General features: G+C 23.1%; 9 protein-coding genes across 9 annotated transcripts; 4 read left to right on the top strand and 5 right to left on the bottom strand.

Moving 5' to 3' along the window:
• Positions 1-997: 997 nt before the first annotated feature.
• Positions 998-2,230, bottom strand: PCHAS_1432600 (conserved protein, unknown function; the record flags this gene model as incomplete). The annotated part of the gene is made up of 5 exons (XM_739991.1): positions 998-1,081; positions 1,221-1,379; positions 1,492-1,695; positions 1,784-1,897; positions 2,054-2,230. 5 exons carry the CDS (start codon positions 2,228-2,230, stop codon positions 998-1,000), a joined length of 738 nt encoding a protein of 245 aa, XP_745084.1.
• A 1,706-nt stretch (positions 2,231-3,936) lies between these two features.
• On the bottom strand, positions 3,937-4,768 carry PCHAS_1432500 (conserved Plasmodium protein, unknown function; the record flags this gene model as incomplete). The annotated part of the gene is made up of 3 exons (XM_016799684.1): positions 3,937-4,086; positions 4,394-4,444; positions 4,640-4,768. 3 exons carry the CDS (start codon positions 4,766-4,768, stop codon positions 3,937-3,939), a joined length of 330 nt encoding a protein of 109 aa, XP_016654940.1.
• A 1,184-nt stretch (positions 4,769-5,952) lies between these two features.
• Positions 5,953-6,417, bottom strand: PCHAS_1432400 (conserved protein, unknown function; the record flags this gene model as incomplete). The annotated part of the gene is made up of 1 exon (XM_736498.2): positions 5,953-6,417. The coding sequence occupies one exon, from the start codon at positions 6,415-6,417 to the stop codon at positions 5,953-5,955; it is 465 nt and encodes a 154-aa protein (XP_741591.2).
• A 1,086-nt stretch (positions 6,418-7,503) lies between these two features.
• Positions 7,504-8,459, top strand: PCHAS_1432300 (adrenodoxin-type ferredoxin, putative; the record flags this gene model as incomplete). The annotated part of the gene is made up of 5 exons (XM_016799683.1): positions 7,504-7,513; positions 7,620-7,737; positions 7,863-7,966; positions 8,065-8,194; positions 8,345-8,459. 5 exons carry the CDS (start codon positions 7,504-7,506, stop codon positions 8,457-8,459), a joined length of 477 nt encoding a protein of 158 aa, XP_016654939.1.
• Positions 8,460-8,758: 299 nt separating this feature from the next.
• PCHAS_1432200 (conserved Plasmodium protein, unknown function) lies at positions 8,759-10,006 on the bottom strand (the record flags this gene model as incomplete). The annotated part of the gene is made up of 6 exons (XM_016799682.1): positions 8,759-8,789; positions 8,957-8,994; positions 9,141-9,230; positions 9,334-9,356; positions 9,465-9,620; positions 9,784-10,006. 6 exons carry the CDS (start codon positions 10,004-10,006, stop codon positions 8,759-8,761), a joined length of 561 nt encoding a protein of 186 aa, XP_016654938.1.
• Positions 10,007-11,424: 1,418 nt separating this feature from the next.
• PCHAS_1432100 (ER membrane protein complex subunit 6, putative) lies at positions 11,425-11,945 on the top strand (the record flags this gene model as incomplete). The annotated part of the gene is made up of 2 exons (XM_016799681.1): positions 11,425-11,751; positions 11,895-11,945. 2 exons carry the CDS (start codon positions 11,425-11,427, stop codon positions 11,943-11,945), a joined length of 378 nt encoding a protein of 125 aa, XP_016654937.1.
• A 128-nt stretch (positions 11,946-12,073) lies between these two features.
• Positions 12,074-13,784, top strand: PCHAS_1432000 (geranylgeranyl transferase type-2 subunit beta, putative; the record flags this gene model as incomplete). The annotated part of the gene is made up of 2 exons (XM_016799679.1): positions 12,074-13,209; positions 13,316-13,784. The coding sequence occupies 2 exons, from the start codon at positions 12,074-12,076 to the stop codon at positions 13,782-13,784; spliced, it is 1,605 nt and encodes a 534-aa protein (XP_016654936.1).
• Positions 13,785-14,540: 756 nt separating this feature from the next.
• Positions 14,541-15,229, top strand: PCHAS_1431900 (histone-lysine N-methyltransferase, putative; the record flags this gene model as incomplete). Its single annotated transcript, XM_016799678.1, has 2 exons — positions 14,541-14,951; positions 15,104-15,229. 2 exons carry the CDS (start codon positions 14,541-14,543, stop codon positions 15,227-15,229), a joined length of 537 nt encoding a protein of 178 aa, XP_016654935.1.
• A 521-nt stretch (positions 15,230-15,750) lies between these two features.
• Positions 15,751-19,986, bottom strand: PCHAS_1431800 (GPI ethanolamine phosphate transferase 3, putative; the record flags this gene model as incomplete). The annotated part of the gene is made up of 4 exons (XM_016799677.1): positions 15,751-15,861; positions 15,981-16,053; positions 16,233-17,300; positions 17,420-19,986. 4 exons carry the CDS (start codon positions 19,984-19,986, stop codon positions 15,751-15,753), a joined length of 3,819 nt encoding a protein of 1,272 aa, XP_016654934.1.
• Positions 19,987-20,178: the final 192 nt, after the last annotated feature.

The following is a 20,178-nucleotide window of genomic DNA, read 5'->3' as shown; positions in this document are numbered from 1 at the left end:
ACTTTAATTTAGGTTTATTCTTTTAAATAAAAAAAAATGTGTTAATATTATATGCATACGAGAATAAACAAATGAGAGAAATATATAGGATGATTGGAATTTATTATGTTTTAAAAAGGGTAAATATGATTATATATTACCTTAATATAATATTAGTAAAAATAAAATATTAAAAAAATTATAATAAATGAAATATAAAAAAAATCGTGTTATACATATATGTACAATGTCAGTGTTTTAACTCTTGTTAAATAAATCCATTTGTAGCTTTGTGTGTGGAGTCGGAAAAAAGTTTTCGAAACAATATAATTCTCATCAAGATTAAAAAAAAAATACATATATATATTTACAGTATGTATGGGGCACCTTATTGTTATATTTCTCCTTTTTTTTTAAAAATATTTTATTCATTATTTTTTATTTTTGACAATATGAAGTATTACATAGTTAGAAATAAAATATTAAAAAATAAAAATATGGAGAATGGTCTGGGTTTACAACTTTATTTGCGCAATAAATGTTAATTTAAGGTTTATATAGTGTAGGGTTATAAGCATTGGGCCTTTGAGAGGATAAATTATTTTTTTACGGTTAATAAAATATTGATTAAAACAAAATAAAGCAGTATTGATTATTTTATTTGTTTTATTTATATATTTATTTAATTTAGTTTTTAGTGTGTACATATTTTATTATTATTATTATATATATAATAAAATAAAATAGTAGAATAGATGAAAGTGGAAAATTAAAATGCAGCTTAATGATATGAAAACAAAAAATACAACAAAAACAAATAAGTATATAAATAGACACAAAAAAATCAAAATAAATTATATAAGCGTCATGCAATGGGATAAAAAATATATGTCACAATCAAATTTGATTATTCTATTATGCTTCTCTAATTATCTAAAGCACATTGAAGTAAATTACTACTTCATAATTTTGTTCATATAATATAGGTAATAAAAATGGAATAATAAAAATCTAATATTTACACTTCATCATCAAATTCAGTGATATTTTCTAATTTATATGCTTCGGTTTGTTGTCTAAAAACTTCATTTCCAAAACCGGCCTAAATAAAATTAAGCAAAGAAAAAATATAAGAATGAGAAAAGTTAAATAATTTTTTAACTAAACGATTGCTATTCAGTTCTATTAAATGTTCAAAGAAATATATTTAATGCATAAAATTTCATATCAGTTATGCTTACTAGTCCTCCCAAAATAGCACCTAGAGGGAAACAGCAATTTTCAGCCTTCATTAATGCCAAACGAATATGATGAGATGATTCATCTTCTACGTCCAATAAGCCAAATATAAATCCAAATATTCCTCCCATAGTAATTGTAAATAATAATATCATGTATACCTAAAAAATTATTTAAGAAAATAAGCATATCGGTTTAGTTATTAAAAAGGAATATATGCTCAAAGATAAGCATATAATTGTATTTATTTTCAAATTGTATCATGTATAATACCTGTGCTGCAGATTCTATAAGTGGTCTAGTTATTGATCCTTGTATAAATCCTATTAGATAATTTATCAAATCTATTAAGCTAAAGGTTAAGGCAAAGGCAATACTAATTCCCAGGACGCAATAAATAGGAACTTTTGATATTGGGGAAAGGGAAAATAACCAAGAGCGATCAAAGAATAAGCATAATACTCCAGAAAATATTATCTATAAAGTCAAAGATAACAAGGTCATATATGCATGTTATTTATGCATGTATATATTATATATATATTATGTCTGCGAATTTTAGTACCAATCCTGCTAGAATCATTAGTTGATTTTTTCTGTTTTCAGCTTCGTCTATTGCATTTGCATTCAATCTCCAAAAAATTATAACTCCAACAACGATAAATAGTATTCCAAAATACTGCAAAGCAAATAAAGTATCAAAAATTGTCAAATTGAAAAGTAAAATTTAAATAACGATGTAATGGGGGGAAATGTGAATTATAAATTTGTATTTGCTGACAAATCGATTTACTGGATTATACACAGTTGCCATATATATATGTGCGAAACGTACCATAGAGAAAAACCTTGATAAGGATACTTCAACTAAAGTGCAATTAACTATCAAAGAGCACATAATACCAAGTATCATTCCAACTACTGCACTTATACTTCCTTTAAAAACCAAGTCTTTTGTAAATTGGATTCGAAATCCTGATAATTTATCAAAATCCTTTATTTCCATATCCATTTTTGAAGTATTGCATTAATAAAAATAAATAAATTGTGTATAAAATTTATGCTATATTTATATATGTGTTGACTTATATTAGTAATAATATAAATGTGATGAAGTGTATACACATAAAATAATTCGATAAAAACAGTTATCAAAATATTTTCGCATAAATATATTATTCATACTAATGCATATATGCACAATACAATATATTCATGTACAGAATAATATTTCAAAATAATGAATTATTTTGTCATTAATATAATATCCGTATATATCACTTTTATTTCGTTATTTTCATTTATGTTTAGCATGCTAAACAAAAAAATATATATGTACATGGAATTTTTATATGGATTGATAAAAATAATAATGAAATTTGATGACTGTTTTTTTGAACATCCTTAAAAATGCATTTTCTTTAAAAAATAATTATTTTATTTTTTATTCTATTTTTCATTTTTTTTGTAATGTAGCCGCATAAAAATCAGAAATACTAATATTATAATTATTTTTATTTTATTTTTTATATTAAAAAAATTCCCATTTTTGATACATACATTAAATATATGTATATTCTACGCATATGTGTATAGTGCTAGCGTATGCGGTTCTTATGCTATATGAAAGATATTAACATTAATATGATTTAATAACAACATATAAAAATATAATCGTGAAAGAACAATTTTTTTCGTAATATACATTTTTTAAATGGCATTTTAAAGCTATATAATAATACATATATTATACATGTGTTGAGAATGATAGGTTAGTTTGGATTATTATTAATTATAATATTGTCACGTTGGTATTATTTTATTAATGATGATAAATTACCGTTTAATGTTAAAAAAATGTATTATTCTTTTTGTTTAAATTACATATTTGTATTAGGAGAATATCGCTAGTTTGCTTGTATTAGATAAAAATGGAAGAAAATAATAATATAATATAAAGAATATAGAATATGAAATGAATTTAACATATGATAATATATATTTTTGATATGATTCCCTTTTTAATGTTGCTAGTTTAATAATATTACATATATATTAGGGGAAACGGTTAAAAATAATAAAATGGTATATTCATATTTTTATGCTATCTTTATACAGCGATATAGTTTATGATGAAAATAAAGCATACATTAAAATTGTGTGATGCATAAATGCAGTCTTTTATTTTTTGCATATATATGGAAGTAATTTAAAACTAGAATTATACTTAGAGGTAAAAAAATGTGATGATACAACACTTTGCATTCATAATATAGGTTCCCTTTTTTATATACAAATTAAATGGATTAATATAATCCATAGGAATGTATAAAATATAAATTCTATTTTTTGCCTAACACCATGGAACGCTCTTATAATGTTTGTATTATGTTTAATGTGTTAATATTATAGAAAAATATGTATACAAGCATGAATACATATAAATAAGGTATATACAGATTGAATAATTAAATAAAATTAAATGTTCTATGAGATAAAAACCGCATCTTGAATGCATACGAAAATGTTATCATGTACAGGAAATAGACGTTATAGTTGCATATTTGCAAGAGTTTATTAAGATCTTAAAAATATAAGAAATCGAAAAAAAATGCTGTAATAATGGCAATAATTCAATTGATGCACCAAAATGTAAGCACTTTGTAATTTATTACTACCCTTAATAATATATGTATGCATACTTATTTGGTGAATCATCTATTCTTCAAATAAATATTCCTTGAATTCCTCAAGTTCAGTATATGGAAATGTCATTGAATATATCAAAAGGCCTTTTATTTTCTCAGTATTACTATTTGGGTCTTTATAAGCTATGTTTATGGACCAATCTCCTACACTTATATTTAACTGAAATAAAAATATAAAAAAAAAATAAAATAATTTATTATGGTCTTTCTCACTAGTTATATATCTTATATTTTGATATATTCATATTCTTTTTTTGATGAAATCTCATATTTCAATTTTGCACACAATCCATAGGATTATAAGAATGTGGGCATATACATAATTATGGATCCATCAAATTGATGACGTATTAATGAAAAGGTTTTAAGAAAATATAAAAAAGGGTAAACCATCAAGAGATCAATAATATATATATCAAAAATACCATTTCATGAAAAAAAAATTATAATAAAAGAATTTCATTTACGTTGCTGTTTTGATCAGATTTGCTCCGTGAGTGCAATTCATGGAAACTCGTCTTTAAATACAAATGGGAGAAAAATATAATGAAAAATTAGTTAAATGTAAATATTATAATATCCATAGTAAAGTAGCACTAATGTATAAGTGCTAGTGATAATGAAAATAAAAGAAATAGACTAGCAAGTTTATAAAATATTGTTTGAAAAAGTACAAGCATTCATTTATGTATTGTGAACGATAAGTGGTATACCTGATTGGATGGATTTAAAACTTTTTGTATTCCATTTATCTTATGAAGTTTTTGTAATCCTTTGATTGAAAATACCCTCTTTACACATAGTAGTAAAATTGAAATAAATATGATGAATCGGATTCTCATTTTTATTATCTTATAGTCAGAATATTAATATAAAAATATACATTCGGTATAACTTTCACTCTACTAATTATTTCTATATACTTTTCAATTTGCAATAATGTGTGTAAAATATAATTAATAGTGATATATAATATCTATAACAGTTCCTAAAGTATAGATAATAATAATAATTAGCTAAAGAAATAAATTTTAAAATGTGTATTATCAGAAAATAAAGTGTCTTAATAGTTTTGTATAATTGGAATGGAATTCCAAATATAAATTGTCCATTTGTATACCTTGTTTTTTTTTCATTTTTTTTTTAATAATTCATTTATTGTGTATACACAGATTTGTAGATATAAACATATTCATATATGCTTACATATATACGTATAAAAATTTTCCCTCAAATAAATTAGTGTACATACTGTTGTGTAAATTGGTGTTGGTAGTTGGAAAATAACAAAATAAATAAAAATTAATAAGTATATATATTTAAAGCAATGCCAATTTATTTTTTCCAGTTTTAATCCCCAATAATTAAAATTAGCTGGAAAATTTATTGAAATTATTATATATTCCCACTGCTGTTTATACAAAAAAATTAGAATAGATAAAGCATAAATTAATTACGCATTTTGCATTAAAAAGTTTTTAAGACTTTGGAAATTGTTTAAAGCAGCGGTGTATTTGTCACTACTCATAATATGAATGTTTTCAAGTAATCACACATACATATATCTATACATATGTATGTATGATACACACACATGTGTGATTATGCTTGTATGGCATTTTGCATGAAATAAATAAACAAAACAAATATGAATTGATACATGATTTTTAAAAAGTATAAAATAAATAATATATATGAAAAAGCGTTAAACATAGATTATACCGAAATAAATAAAAATATAGTAAAAATAGGAAGGTAGTTCTTATATGCACAAAATTAGGGGGAATACATTCACCTTATGAAGAATGTTCATCATGATAAAATTAATATATGCATTATATATTAACTAATAAACATATGTTAAAAAATTGAATAAAATTATTACTTGTGTTATATATTTATAAGCGATATCCTACACATGTATTGGTGTAAAAACAATGTAAACAAAAAAATAACTACAAAAGTAGCAATAAACAAGCGTAATAACAGTTATAACATTTATATAATAACTTAAGTATTGAGCCCTCTATAAAGGAGGCAAATAATCTGAGTCATCAACAACTATTTTATATAGGTATGAATCATAATTAGTAAAATCTTGAATATTTTTAATTAACATTTGTCCATATATTCTATCACAAGCTAATAAATAGTTTTCACTTTTTAACCAAGTAGAAACTATAATATATCGATTTAAATCATTTATGGCATTTTTTCTTTTAATTATTTTTGTGTATAAATAACCAGGTTGCTTTTGATAAAACCTGCAAAGATCCTTGAGTTTATCTTCGAATACAGTATCATGATTTTTATTAACATCTAAAAATGTTAAATATGCATATTTATTTTGCTTAAAAATTGGAAAAAATTCATAAACAGTATCAATGTCTGGATTTGTAAAACTATATGTGAATGCCCCACCGATTAAAAAGCAAACAAATCTATTATACGTACGTATTCGAAAAGCATTGTCAAATATTTTTCCTATCATTTTTTCTTCGTTCGTCGTTTTGTCAGTTTGTTAAGCTATTACTTGCCACTGGTTAGCTTTATTATTTTATTTATTTGGTCGTTTTTCTTTCGTTCCGATTAGGTAACAACATGATATTTTCAAAAAATGACAAAATATAAATTATCGTCTTAAAATTGGCTTATTAATCTATAAATATATTTATATTATAAATATATACATGCATACATTTTTTCTATATGGGTTTATTTGATTTCATTAAAGGAATTTCCCTATTTTTTATTAATTCTTATAGCTATAGGTCTGTGATCAATGTGTTGTTTTTATATTAATGATATAAATTTTGTATTCTATTTTAATATATAATTTTATTTATATTATTAACAAAAAGAGTTAATTTTTTGTTAGTTTCACAAATAAGCTATAAAAAATATAATATATTTTTAGTAGGCGATAAATATAACCCATCAGCATCCCCAAACTATATACATACGTGTATATATAAATATTAAAAGGAGAAAAAAATAAAAAAAAGCATGATTAAAAAAAACAGATAAATTATAATAAATATAAAAAATTTACATTATTTCTATACTAAGAATTAAAATTTAAATATATATTATAAAGGTTTGTTAAGTGTAAAATTTGAGGGGGAAAAAGAAGGTGACCTCTGAAATATATTTGCCGATTTTCACTATATATATACTTATTTTAATGTTCTTATTATGTATATATTACACTTGTAAATATACGAAGACGGCCAAATATATTATTATATTTATTTTAACTGATAAATAACTAATTTTTCAGTAACTATATATTTTTTGCTTGTTTATTATTTTATTTTCCTTCATCATATTCCGAAAATTTTGCATTACAAATATTTGTAACTTTTTTGAAAATATAAATTTTATCTATAAGCACAATTCTCATATAAATTTCGGTGTATGTAACATATAAAATGTATAATAAAGAAATATAACAAGCCAATGAGTATATATACGTATAGAAAGAGGGAAATTAACTTATGCGCAAAAATAAATATGGTTATACATGAATAATTACGTTAAAAGGGTCCATAAATTTAAATGAAGGAGGGGAAAAAAAATGATTTCCAGTAAGAATCTTATATATGATAAAAAAAATGACACAACATACGTATATATATATACAATACATTCATAAATGATGTTGTTAACAAACTTATATTTCCATTTGTGTAGGATTTAGCTTCCCCATCAGGAACAATATATTTAAAAGGGTTTTACCGAGCAAGTCCAAAAATAATTATATATATTTGAATTTTATAAAAAATTTTACAACCCAAAATTCTGATGAGATGTAAATAATCGAACGAAAAAAATACAAACATGTGCATATATGTACATCATATTTTGTTGTGCTTTTCTTTAATTTGTTTACAATATTATTTATACAAATTATATATTTATTTATATTTTTTTAAGTAATGTGACATTTTTAAATCAAGACAACCATGAGACATCAGTCAAAGCAAAAGTAGGAGATAGTATATTAAAGGTCGCCCATGAAAATAATATTAATATAGAAGGTATAATAATATAGCTATTCCTCACATAGTCTACACATATATACACAAATATACCACCTAGTCATAATTTATTAACTTTCTTTTTTTCCTCTACAAAGGCGCCTGTGAAGGCTTTTGTGCATGCTCAACTTGTCATGTAATAATTGATAAGGAGTTTTATGAACTTTTACCAGAAGCCCAAGATAATGAGCTTGACATGCTAGAATTAGCTCCGTGTATAACTGAAACGTAATATTTCATATTATATGAAATTTCTTTTTGTTCAACATATATAAGTATATTTATATGTTTGCTATGCTGGTACATTTTATTTTGGTTTTGATGAGCAGGCTGCAATATTATACAATAACCGCATATATGAATTCATTTTTTTTATAGTTCTAGATTAGGTTGTCAAGTTAAACTTACTAAAGAATTGGATGGAATAAAAGTACAACTCCCACCGATGACTCGCAATTTTTATGTAGATGGTCATGTTCCTACACCCCATTAATTTGTTTTTTTATTATTGTTTTTAAGAATTATTTCTAAAAATAAATAATATATGCGCATACACATTTATTGTGTTTTAATTATTGAGCCATAATGCGTGTTTGTTTATTTATAAAAGGTAAAACAAAAAATTGACAAAAATGATACACAAAACACAATTTGAAATATATGAAAATATATATGTATCTCTATAAGTTTGCATGTGCATATATATTTATATAAACATATCATTTTTTAAAAATATAATAAAACATTTTTTCCATATCTTTCTTTAAATTTATTGGTAATAATGTAAAATTTTTATCTTAGAAACTTCTTTAAACTATATTTGCTTTAATGTAAAATTATTATTTTAAAAAAAATTAAAAAATAAAAAGGATTTAATATGAGAAGATGCACAATTTTGAGGGGGTCAAAAAACGGAAATAAATATGTAAAATATTAAAGGTTCTATTTAATTATTCCAATTTTTATATATTTTTTATTTATTGTTATTACTTCTTTTCCTTTTGGGAACGATTTTGTTGGTCCTTGAGCTTATGGAAAATAACAAAAAATATATCATGTATCTATAATTTTCCTAGTAATGCAATTATGCGAATTTATGGGCATAAGTACTTATAAATTGACTAGTACAATTAATATAAAACTGAAAAATATGTAAATTTTGTTAATTTTATACTTGAAGAATTTTAGAAAAGGCAATATCGATTTCTTCTTCATTTGCCAAAGATCTTTCCTCTGAATTGTCTAATTCATTTATATCATCATTCTTAAAAAAAATGAAATAAAATATAAATTTTGGTTAAAAAGATGAACATAATTTTGCATAAAAATTGGGTTATAATTTTTTATTGTGTTTTCTTTTTTTCTACTAGTATAGATCTTTTCAAATCATCTAGATAGGTCCGATTTTTCCAAAAAAATGAAAAAAAAAAAAAATAAAGATAATTATAGAAGGAATACAATGTACTTTTAATTTATTTAGAAAATAAAAATAAAAAACCTGTGTCCAAGCTATTAATAATTATATAAGGTACAGGGTTCATATAACTCATTTCATTTTCATAATCTTGATCTGATGATAAATATAACGAATCGTCATAATCTTTTTTATCTGGGAATTTTATTTCAAGATCTAGTCTCTTATTATATTCGTTCTCTGCCAATACAATAATGATAGTTTATGCATAAAAATGCATTTTATAATTATTATAATGAATATATATATTTATTATATGAATATACATTTGCATGTTTTATAACTTTTTTATAAAATCGTTTCTCATTCTTTAGACAGTTTTAATTAATTTTTTTTAATAAACCTGATTGGTGCACATTTTTTTCATCACGTACATCGAATAATAGATTTTCTAATTCTGTTAATATAGCTTTTGAGTTTTCATGAATATTTGACAATTTATCATATGAGCATAACACACTAGAACAGTTATATAAAGCATCATTATTTAGAATTTTGACAGAACCACTTATATTAAGAAATAAGTAGGGAAATATAAACAGAAGAATAATTTTTATTCTAATCATTTTGACATGGATAAACAATTTATAACAAAAAATATATATTTTATATAGACAGAACAAAGAATTCACAACTTTATGTTATCTCATACTACTAGTATGCATATGCATGTATACATACACGTTGATATAAATATCCTAACAAAGAGTAACAAAATCGAAGAAAATATTTTTCAGAATAATATATATTTTCAAAATATTAAAACAAGGAATTATATCTACTTGTTGTGTATACCTATTTTTATAATGATATAAATTGGCCAAAGCTTATATCATATACTAAGGCTAATATATATATGTATTTTATCAGAAACAATACAATTTGCCATAGCTTAAAAATTAAAATACCTTAAAATGGTATACAGGTGTATCTACACATTCAGATAATAATAAAGAGGTTTGTTTACTTTCATTTATGTATTATATATATAGCTTAATTAATATATATGATGTCATAAGATTTTATATGTATTATCTAAGATTATTGTTAATAATTAGAATATCCATCATGCATAATAATGGTATATTGTACTTAATTTTGTTAAATATAATGGGGATAGACCAAAAAAAAAACATTCATTTCTATTATTTAATCTTTTTGGTGTTGTACATTTTTAGACAATAAGCCTATGTGTTTATCATTTTCCCATTGTAGGTAAAATACTCATATATGTGTAGCGTTCGATCTATTAAGAATATTTTGGAAAGTAAAAATAAGTTATATATATATGTGCATATATGCATTTAATGATGGTACATAAAATTTTTAATTCCTAACAATTTTGCTTCCTTTCAATTTAATTTTTTATTAATTTGTGAATATAATATGACAAAAAATGTGATCAAACATGTGTGATAAAATGCAAACAGCTTTTGGTAGTTTGCTTGTGGACTGTGTGATGAGAAAATACACTAAGTATTTTAATTTTATTTATGAAAACCCACAAAAAAAAATTTATATGCGTATAATAATTTTTTCATTCTGTTTTTATAAATTAATAAGATTGAGTATTATGTTTTAAACTTTAATAAAAAAAAATAGTGGAAAATTTTAGTCAAAATTGTAAGCACGTAACTATTTGAGTACCCTTCATTTTAGCTATATTTTTTTTAAAGCCAAAGTATATGTTTATCCAATCGGATAATCATTTATTAATTTTTAGTTTTTTTTAAATATTTATATAGTCATTAAATGGATTTTTTAAATTTATATAATAAATAAGGGCGAGTATAGAAGTAGCAAGATTTCCTGTATATTGAATATTTTTCTATATTTACATATTTTTTTTTTTTTCAAAAAGTTTTCTCTTCCTGGATTTTTATTTATTTGGTTACTCTTATGGGTTGTATTATGAATGATTTAGTTATTTTTTCGAGTATTTGTATTTAATTTTTCACGTTTTTATCTCCCTGTTTTTATAATAATGGAAAAGAACACAAGCATTGATAATCGAAATAAAGATAATATAAAAGATAGTTTAAACTCCAAATTATTGGAAAGTAATAAATATGATGAAAATACAGTTAAGCATAATAAAAGTTCATTAATATTAAGTAGACAATTCTATGGAATAATTGGGGGGATAACTGCTGGAATTTTGGGACTTCAAGGCATAAATGGATTTCTCTTTTTTTCAGTATTTACATTAATAGGAACATTGATGACATTTTTTCATATTAAGAATAATTATAAATCATTTTTTGCTAGTAAATCGTGTATATTTCTGAACGATTTTTTTAGTGGACTTATAGTAAGCATACCATATTTTTCCATAATGTATATAATAAATGATAATGTGTTGACATGGCTATATTAGTGTATGTATAATCGCTAATTTATTTTTTCGTTTATTTCTGTAATATGGTTTTCTTTTTTTTTCCTTCCCCTTTTCAGTCTTTTATTTTATTTTGGACCCTATCCTATGACATAATATACATTTTTTAAATGTCCACATTTTGGAAGCCCCCCAATTTACATTTTTTGCAACATCCTACAATTTCCACATTTTTATTATTATTACGCAGTTTGATCCTATATATTTTTTTTACGTTTAATCACCAAAATATAGTAATATGGAATTGAATATAAAATTACATGAGAAATATTTTTTAAAAAGTATAAAAGAAAAATTAGTATCTAAATCTAAAAGGGATTATGAATCGGATAAATATGAATCAATTTTGATTAATGGAGTTTTTTGGGTTCTTAGTGGAATTTTAATAATGAACAAGGGGAAAAATGATTTGGGAGATATTTTAGAAAAAAATGTAATAGATATGCTATATTTATTGGTAATGCAATCTTTGCAAACAAAGCAAATTAAGGAAGATATTATTTATAATTATAAAAAGGAAAATAAAATTTTATCACATAAAGATATAAACGAAGTAATGAAAATAGTAAAGCAAAAAGCTTGTGATGATATTATTAATATAAAGATAGATAATGAAAGGACAAACATATCAATGGGCAATATTTCTCATCACAATGGTAAAACAGATGAAAATATAAACCGAATAGAGTTCCCCCCAAACAAAGGACAACAAATGAATATCCAATTTAATACTAACGAAAATACAACTAATGATTTATTGATAAACAATATGAAAGAGATTGATAAGGTTGAAAAAAGGGATCTTAATTTATGGCCAAATGCTACACATTTATGTGGAATGAAAAATAATAAAAAAAAGAAAAAAAAATTCATTATATGCGGTTTTAGTCCATGTAATAAAAAATGGTTATATGAGGCAAATGTAATATCTACATTAAATGCTATTCAAATATTATTTTTAATAAATAGAACAAGTGAAAATGATATAAGCACTAAAACATTGTTAGAAATATATAATTTTATTAATTTACTATTTGATGAAGATAAAGGATTTTATCATTTTTCTTTAAAAAGTTTCTTATTACATTTTGATGGTGACATGCGATTTGTCTTCTGCTCATTGTCATCTATATATTTTATAAATTTATTATTATCAAAAAGAAATATATATATATATAATAATAGCAATAATCAAAAATGCATAAATTGGATATTAAATTGTTTGAATGTTGATGGAGGGTTTTCAAAATTCCCTGGATCAGAGTCTCATGCCGGAACTACATTCTGCGCAGTTAATTCGCTAAACCTTTTGAAAGATAACAATAATAGAAGTTGCTTATTTACAAACAAATGGATAAGATCCAAATTGATAAGGTACAACTAACAAAAATAACTACACATTCATGGTCATATATATATACATCATCATTAATGTTTTATTTTAAACACTTTTTTTATTGTTTCTTTTTTCTATATGTAGGTGGCTATGCGACCGATATGAAAACCAAGGTATTAATGGGCGAGTTTCTAAGTCCCATGATGTTTGCTACTCTTGGTGGGTTTTGAGTAGCTTAGTAAGTCTCAAATGTAATTTAAGCAAACTTTTAAATGTAAATATATTAATAAATTACATTTTAAAATGCCAAGATAAAGATAATGGTGGATTTTCAAGAGTTCAACAAAATGATAACTATATTAAAAAAAGTGAAAATTTCAATTATTATGATAAAGAAAATATATCCCATAAGAAACCGGACTTGTTCCATAGTTTTTTTGCAATATCAGCGTTGTCAATTATTTATAATAACATTCAATATTATAAGAATAAAAAAAGTGACAAATATGATATATTTGGTGATATAAAAATACCTAAGCACTTGGAAGATCAACTAATTCAACTAAACGATGTTCATTCATCTTTTGCAATGCCTATATATATGACAATTTAAATATCCCGAAAAAAAAAGGACAAAGAAATAAATAAATTTTACTCATAATAATTGCACACAGGAATATATATGTATGTGCATATTCCGTGTATTATACTCCCATAGCTTACTCCTTTTATTGTTCTAATTTTATTTATTTTTCATATTTATTATTTTTTTTTTAAACATTTTATGTAACCATAATTATGCTTTTTTTGTTTGTTATAAATTTAAAATGTTATTTTTTTAAAATAATTTTTATTTATAATTTCACATTCCTGAAAATTAAATAAACATTGGTACAATCCTGCCATTGTTATAAGCAACTCAAAAAATATCAAATATACATTTTTTCGTTCGTCAAAAATTTTACTTTTATCTTCTACAATTTGTATGTTGCTTTTTTTGCACCCAAAATAAATGGATATCTATTGGGTCAATCGGATTTAATAAAAAATAGAATATCCATATAAAATGAGATTTAAATATATCTCGGGAAATTATAACATAATTTTTAATTTAAGGGGATATATAAATGTATAATAATGTTTTTGGAGATTTGAGGTTATTTTGATTAGTTTTATTTATTACTAAGATAAATGTAGAGGGTGTGGAAAAAGGCATACATATAAGGATGTTCCTTTGTTTGTAAGACGTTTAAATAATAGTTCATTAAAAATCAAGTTGACTAATATGCTTATAATATTTCAAAAAATTAGGAACGAATTATTCAAATGGTTTAATATATCTACATACGTATTTATGTACTATCAATAAATGAATATTATTCGAAGGAAATTTCACAATTATTTTGCAAAGAATAAATTAGCAAATATTTTGAAAAAGGATGAAATAAACTTTAATGATATACAAAAGAATATATTTATTGGAAGATCGAATTATAATGGATTAGGTGTTTTTTCATTTTCTGAAATAAAAAAAAATGAAATAATTGAAGTATGCCCAACTATAAAAATAGAAAATGAAAATATTCCAAATAATTTAATTGATTATTTATTCGATAATTCACCTGAAAATGCAAACAACGAAATTGTCCAAATTATGAAACCGTCCCAGGAAGATACAAATTATAAGCTTTTCCCATTGGGTTATGGCATTTTATACAACCATTCTGATACCCCTAATGCTTTTTTTCAAATTGTTAAAAGCCCAATGAATAGTGAAAATGTACAACAAAAAATAGCATTAAAAACATATATGTCCATCATAACGGGGTTAACAATTTGATTTCCTTCGTTTGGGAAAGTAACATTGTTTAATATAAACCATTTTTATTTGTATTTTATTTATTGCTTATTCATTAATTTTTATTGTTATAGGAAACAGTTGCTTCCAAATATATTATGATACTTCGCTCTTTGAAAAAAATTGAAAAAGATGAGGAAATTTGCATATCCTATGGAAACACATGGTGGAAGGTAATAACCTTATTGAATTTGTGTTAATAAACAAAATATACTCCAAAGCATATTAAGAATAAATTGGAGAAATATGTATACACCTGTTTTGTTTTTTTGAAGGTGTATACAAATACTTTTTTGTTATATATATTTACATATTTATATATGTTCATTTTGTCGGTTTGAAAATATACAAAAAGAAGCAAATTATTAAATAAACAAATCAACATATCTAATTTGATACACAAACATACATATGCACATTTATTTATTATGCATTATTTTTAAATAATCGATAAATAAAACAAACAAAATAATAATAAAAAGTTATGTTAAATAACAAAAAAGAACAAATCGACAAGATAATGCATGCACATATATAATCCTATTTTTCATCTATATGCTATTTCTTCCATTTTAATATTCATTCATAATTTTTTTAAATACGTTATACTAAGAATATAATTTTTTTTTTTTTTTTTCACATCCAAAGGATAGAAAATGGAAGCCTCTTAATGAAGAAAATGCCATGAGACAAGTATTTCATCCCTCTAACGAAAAATAAGTTATCTTAAAAAAATTCGTCTAATTATGGATAAAATTAATGTTGATACTCCTATATTAACCATAATTATAAAGGCTAGGAAAAAAAAATTTGGAAGAAAGTAATCGTTTATCTGAAAAAAAAAGAAAAAAAGTAAATGAAATTAATTAAAATATCGATATGGTATTGTTTGGGTAATCAACTATTTGACGTCCTTTTTTGCAGTAATAAATTTTCGTATATATGCGGTACCATGATATGCATGCTGAGAAAGAAAGAAGTCCACATAGAAACATAGTACTGGAAACAAAAGAGAATAATATTTCTGCAAAAGAAAAAAAAAATATAAGGATAAACAATATAAATATTATAAAATAATAAATGTAATAAAAATATTTGGATAAATAAACACATTCCAACACAATTTCAATCCATTAACATGTATCAAATTTGTTCAATTCCATATTTGAAGATTTTCTTTTTTTTTTTCTCTTTGTCTCTTACTTAAACAAAAAATTAATTAATGGATAAACGTAAAAGTTGTACAAATCTGTTTCTTCAAAGAATTCTAAAACTTTTATTTTTCTCAAATTGAATATATAAATAAGAAAAACAAAAGAGAAGATCATTGGGAAAAATACATGTAAAAAAGTATAAATTTGACTAAAAGGCCAAACATATGTTCCAAAGCCTATATAACCTGCAGTTAACGGTAAACTGGTTATCATAAATGTATGCCCGGTTATAAAAAAACTATATTTTAAAATTAGTGATGATAATATATAAAAATCTGTTTCATTAATTAAAAAAAATGAAATGCTTTGAATTGACTTAGCAATTTGCATTTGTATAGCATCTGTTTGATCTATTATACTGGATTTACTTAATAAAATATTTTTTTCTTTCTGAAGATTTAAATATATTTTTTCTTTAACTTGTGTATTTATATGCTTGTTATATTGTCTGTCTGTATTAGTATTTTCTCTAATCCAACTTATTTTAATATTATTTATATCCTCCTTTTGTTTTAAATCCACCGTATTTGTAAAATAAAAATAAAAGAATATCAATGTTGTATAAAGAAATATAAGTATACTCAAATTTGTATTACTATATATGATAAGAGATGGTTGTAGCAATGAGCAAAGTATAATAAAAAATGTTACACGCAACTCGTTTATTTTTTTTATGAAATTTCCAATATTATTATTTTGTGTTTCTTCCAAAATGTCATTCTTTCGTAATATAATAAATGATATAAACAAAACTGTTAATATGTGCACAATTAAAGGAACATAAAATTCTGCTACTTTATTTATTTTAATCAAGTAAGTAATAACGAAAAAATATTGCAATGTCCATAGTATTATTGTAATCAATTTTATTTTTTTTTTCAACATTTTATTGTTCCTTCTCCATAATAAAAACATACTTAATATATAAAAAGTTGTTGGTAAAATTATATTTAACGTAGATCTGCTTATAAACATTTTTTCTCTGTCATGTTTGAAATAATCTGATCGTAAACTAGCCATAAAATTAACTAACAAAATAACTAGCATTGGTGTGCTCCTAACGAAAAAAAAAAATATTTTATTTTTCTTCTTACATGGATATATATAAAAATGCAAACAAAATTTTTGCACACAATACTGCATAGGATATGCAAAGACATATGATGCTGTAATTACCTGAAGAAATAAGTGGATCCTCTATAATTTTGGAATATCGAAGAAAAAAGTATATAAGCAATTATAATGATATGAATATAATATTTTTCTTTTTCTACATAATTAAAAGATCCTTCACAAAAACCCCAGATAATAGAAAATATAAAAAAAAGGTTGCTTCTTAAAATTTCCATGAATTCTATTTTGTGTAAGAAGACATAACTTGTATTTATCATTTCATTAATTAGTTTTTTTGAGAATATGATGAACCTATGAATTAAGTTGATATTGTTATTTGGATAGTTTTCAAATTTATTGGAGTTTCCTTTATTTTGAATATAGTTTTGTGTTTCGAAGAATGGAGTATCAGGTTTTGCTGATATTGGATCAGGGTTTCCATTTTCTTGTATTATTGCTACTTTGTCAAATTTGCTAAATATTAAGCTATTAAACATGATTAGTATTTTTGCATGTGTAAAAATTGAAAATACATTTTGAGCCTTTGATTTTTTTAAAAAAAATATATATCCAACAAACACCAGAAATAAAAATGAGAGTATCATAAAATATAATTTTTGTTTGTAAAGATTTAGAAGAAATAAAATAACGAATCCAATCATTATAGAAATAATAAAGCTTCTACTACCAATTGATTTATTGTAATAATTTAATTTGGAAAAGAAATAATAGATGCTAAAAATTATAATAAAATATATATTTATAAATAGGGATAAAAATATAAAAGAGCTTTCTTTTAAAGTAAAAATATAATAAAGATATCTTTGACTATGCTTCATTGCTTCTCTAATTTTATTTATATATTCTATATATTTTTCTTTTTCTTTTATCAATATTTCTTGGTTGTCTATAAATTCCTTATGAGGAACGAAAAAAGCAGATTTCTCATCTTCGATATTTTTCCACATATTTTTAATAAGATAATAATCATCATTTTTTAAAACTTCATATACTTTTTCATATTCATTTAAATATCTGTTTATTTGCCAGAGGTTAGCATAATTCAGTTCACAAATATAATGCAGATTTAACACATCATAGTATTCTTGTGAAAATTTATTCGTTTTTTTACTTTGACTTGAGTCCTCAAATTGTTTATTACTATTCGTTGCATTGTTTCGTTTCTTTTCTTTTTGATATGGCTCATTAGTATCACTATCAATTTGATACACATTCGGAATAAGATCGAGGATAACATTTCCAATGTTACAAAATGGTATAGTAGAGCCAATTAAAAATGATATAGTACTAAGTAAATTTACTTGTTTTGTATATTTAACATTATAAAAATATTTTCTTTCTTGATTTAAATTGTTTAAAGAGGAATGATATTGTCTATAACCTATTATATCATTTTTATCATCTTCTGAATTTTTATATTTTGTAATAAAATCATGATAATTAAATGAATTATCATAAGATTGAGTTTTAGGCTTTCCCTTTATATCACCATTATTTCCATAGTCAAATAAAACAAAGTTTCGATAATTTATATGTTTATCAATATTTATTAAACTTAATGGTGAATAAGCAAACATAGAACTGTCTATTTCATCTATATTAACTCCACCATGGTCTCCTGAATCCAATTGCCCATGATCACCAAGCGCTATAAATAATACATTTTTATTATTTTTTTTAAATTCATCTATTTTATTAATTATATCTTTTATAAATATATCAAAACTTATTAAAGAATTTTTCATAGTTTCTGAATTTGCCCCTTTTATATGACCTATATGATCAACTGCTAATAAATGCAAATAAAGAAAGTCCCAATCATTTTTCGAATATTCTTGATAAAAATGGTCTTTGGATTTATTATCTAATGAATAAAAATCAAATATATTAAAGCTTTCATATACTAATTTTTTTGTTATTTTTTTTGCTAATTTTGTAATCGTATCATCACCAATAGCTGTAACATATTTTTTATTATTATATAATTGCTCTATAAAATTATCTTGCATACTATCACTAGCACTGAAATTATCACTTATATCCATATAATTTGATATACTTCCTGCTAGCATTGATTGTAATCGGGCTGTTGTAACAGTTGGTGGATCTGCTTCAAATCGAAATAATCGAGTATTATTTTTTTTTGCTTTTAAAATGTTATGTAAATTTATCATATTGCTTAAATAGAATTTAAGTTTATTTTCTTCAATGAGGGTATTTATATTGTCTTTGCCATTTCCATCTTTTTCCCCATCCCCATTTTGCAGTATCACATTCGACTCCCATTCTTTATCATAATTTGGATCATAAAGTGTGAAATCAAATCTTAGTGCATCGATTAAAAGAATAACAATTTTATCATAAGGTGGATTAATAATTGAGTATACATTTTTATTCTCTTTCAGATATTCTACATATTCATTTCCAAATACATTTTTGCTAAATACATCCAAACTTTCTGATTTATTTAAAATTCCCGATTTTGAGAATAAAAATCCGTTAACATATGAAATTATAATCAATCCATTTATTAATAATATCGTGATAAAAATTATCACGTGATTCGTTAAAACATTACCGAATAGTGTCGATTTTTCACCCCCTTTCATTTTGTATTTTATATTTTATTTTATGATAATCAATGTCGTTTCTAAAACATCGTTTAATTATTCTGTTTAAATTTAATTTCTTTTATTTTTCGTTATGCATTATTCGTATGAGGATGATATTATGTACTTAGGCGGAAAAAAAAATTATGAACAAATAATGCGTTTGCCCATATATTTGCATACAACGAATAT

Source organism: Plasmodium chabaudi, assembly GCF_900002335.3.
Source record: "Plasmodium chabaudi chabaudi strain AS genome assembly, chromosome: 14".
Classification (NCBI taxonomy): domain Eukaryota; phylum Apicomplexa; class Aconoidasida; order Haemosporida; family Plasmodiidae; genus Plasmodium; species Plasmodium chabaudi.
The sequence above is the reverse complement of the archived record's forward strand: the minus strand, read 5'-3'. Positions and strand labels throughout refer to the sequence as shown.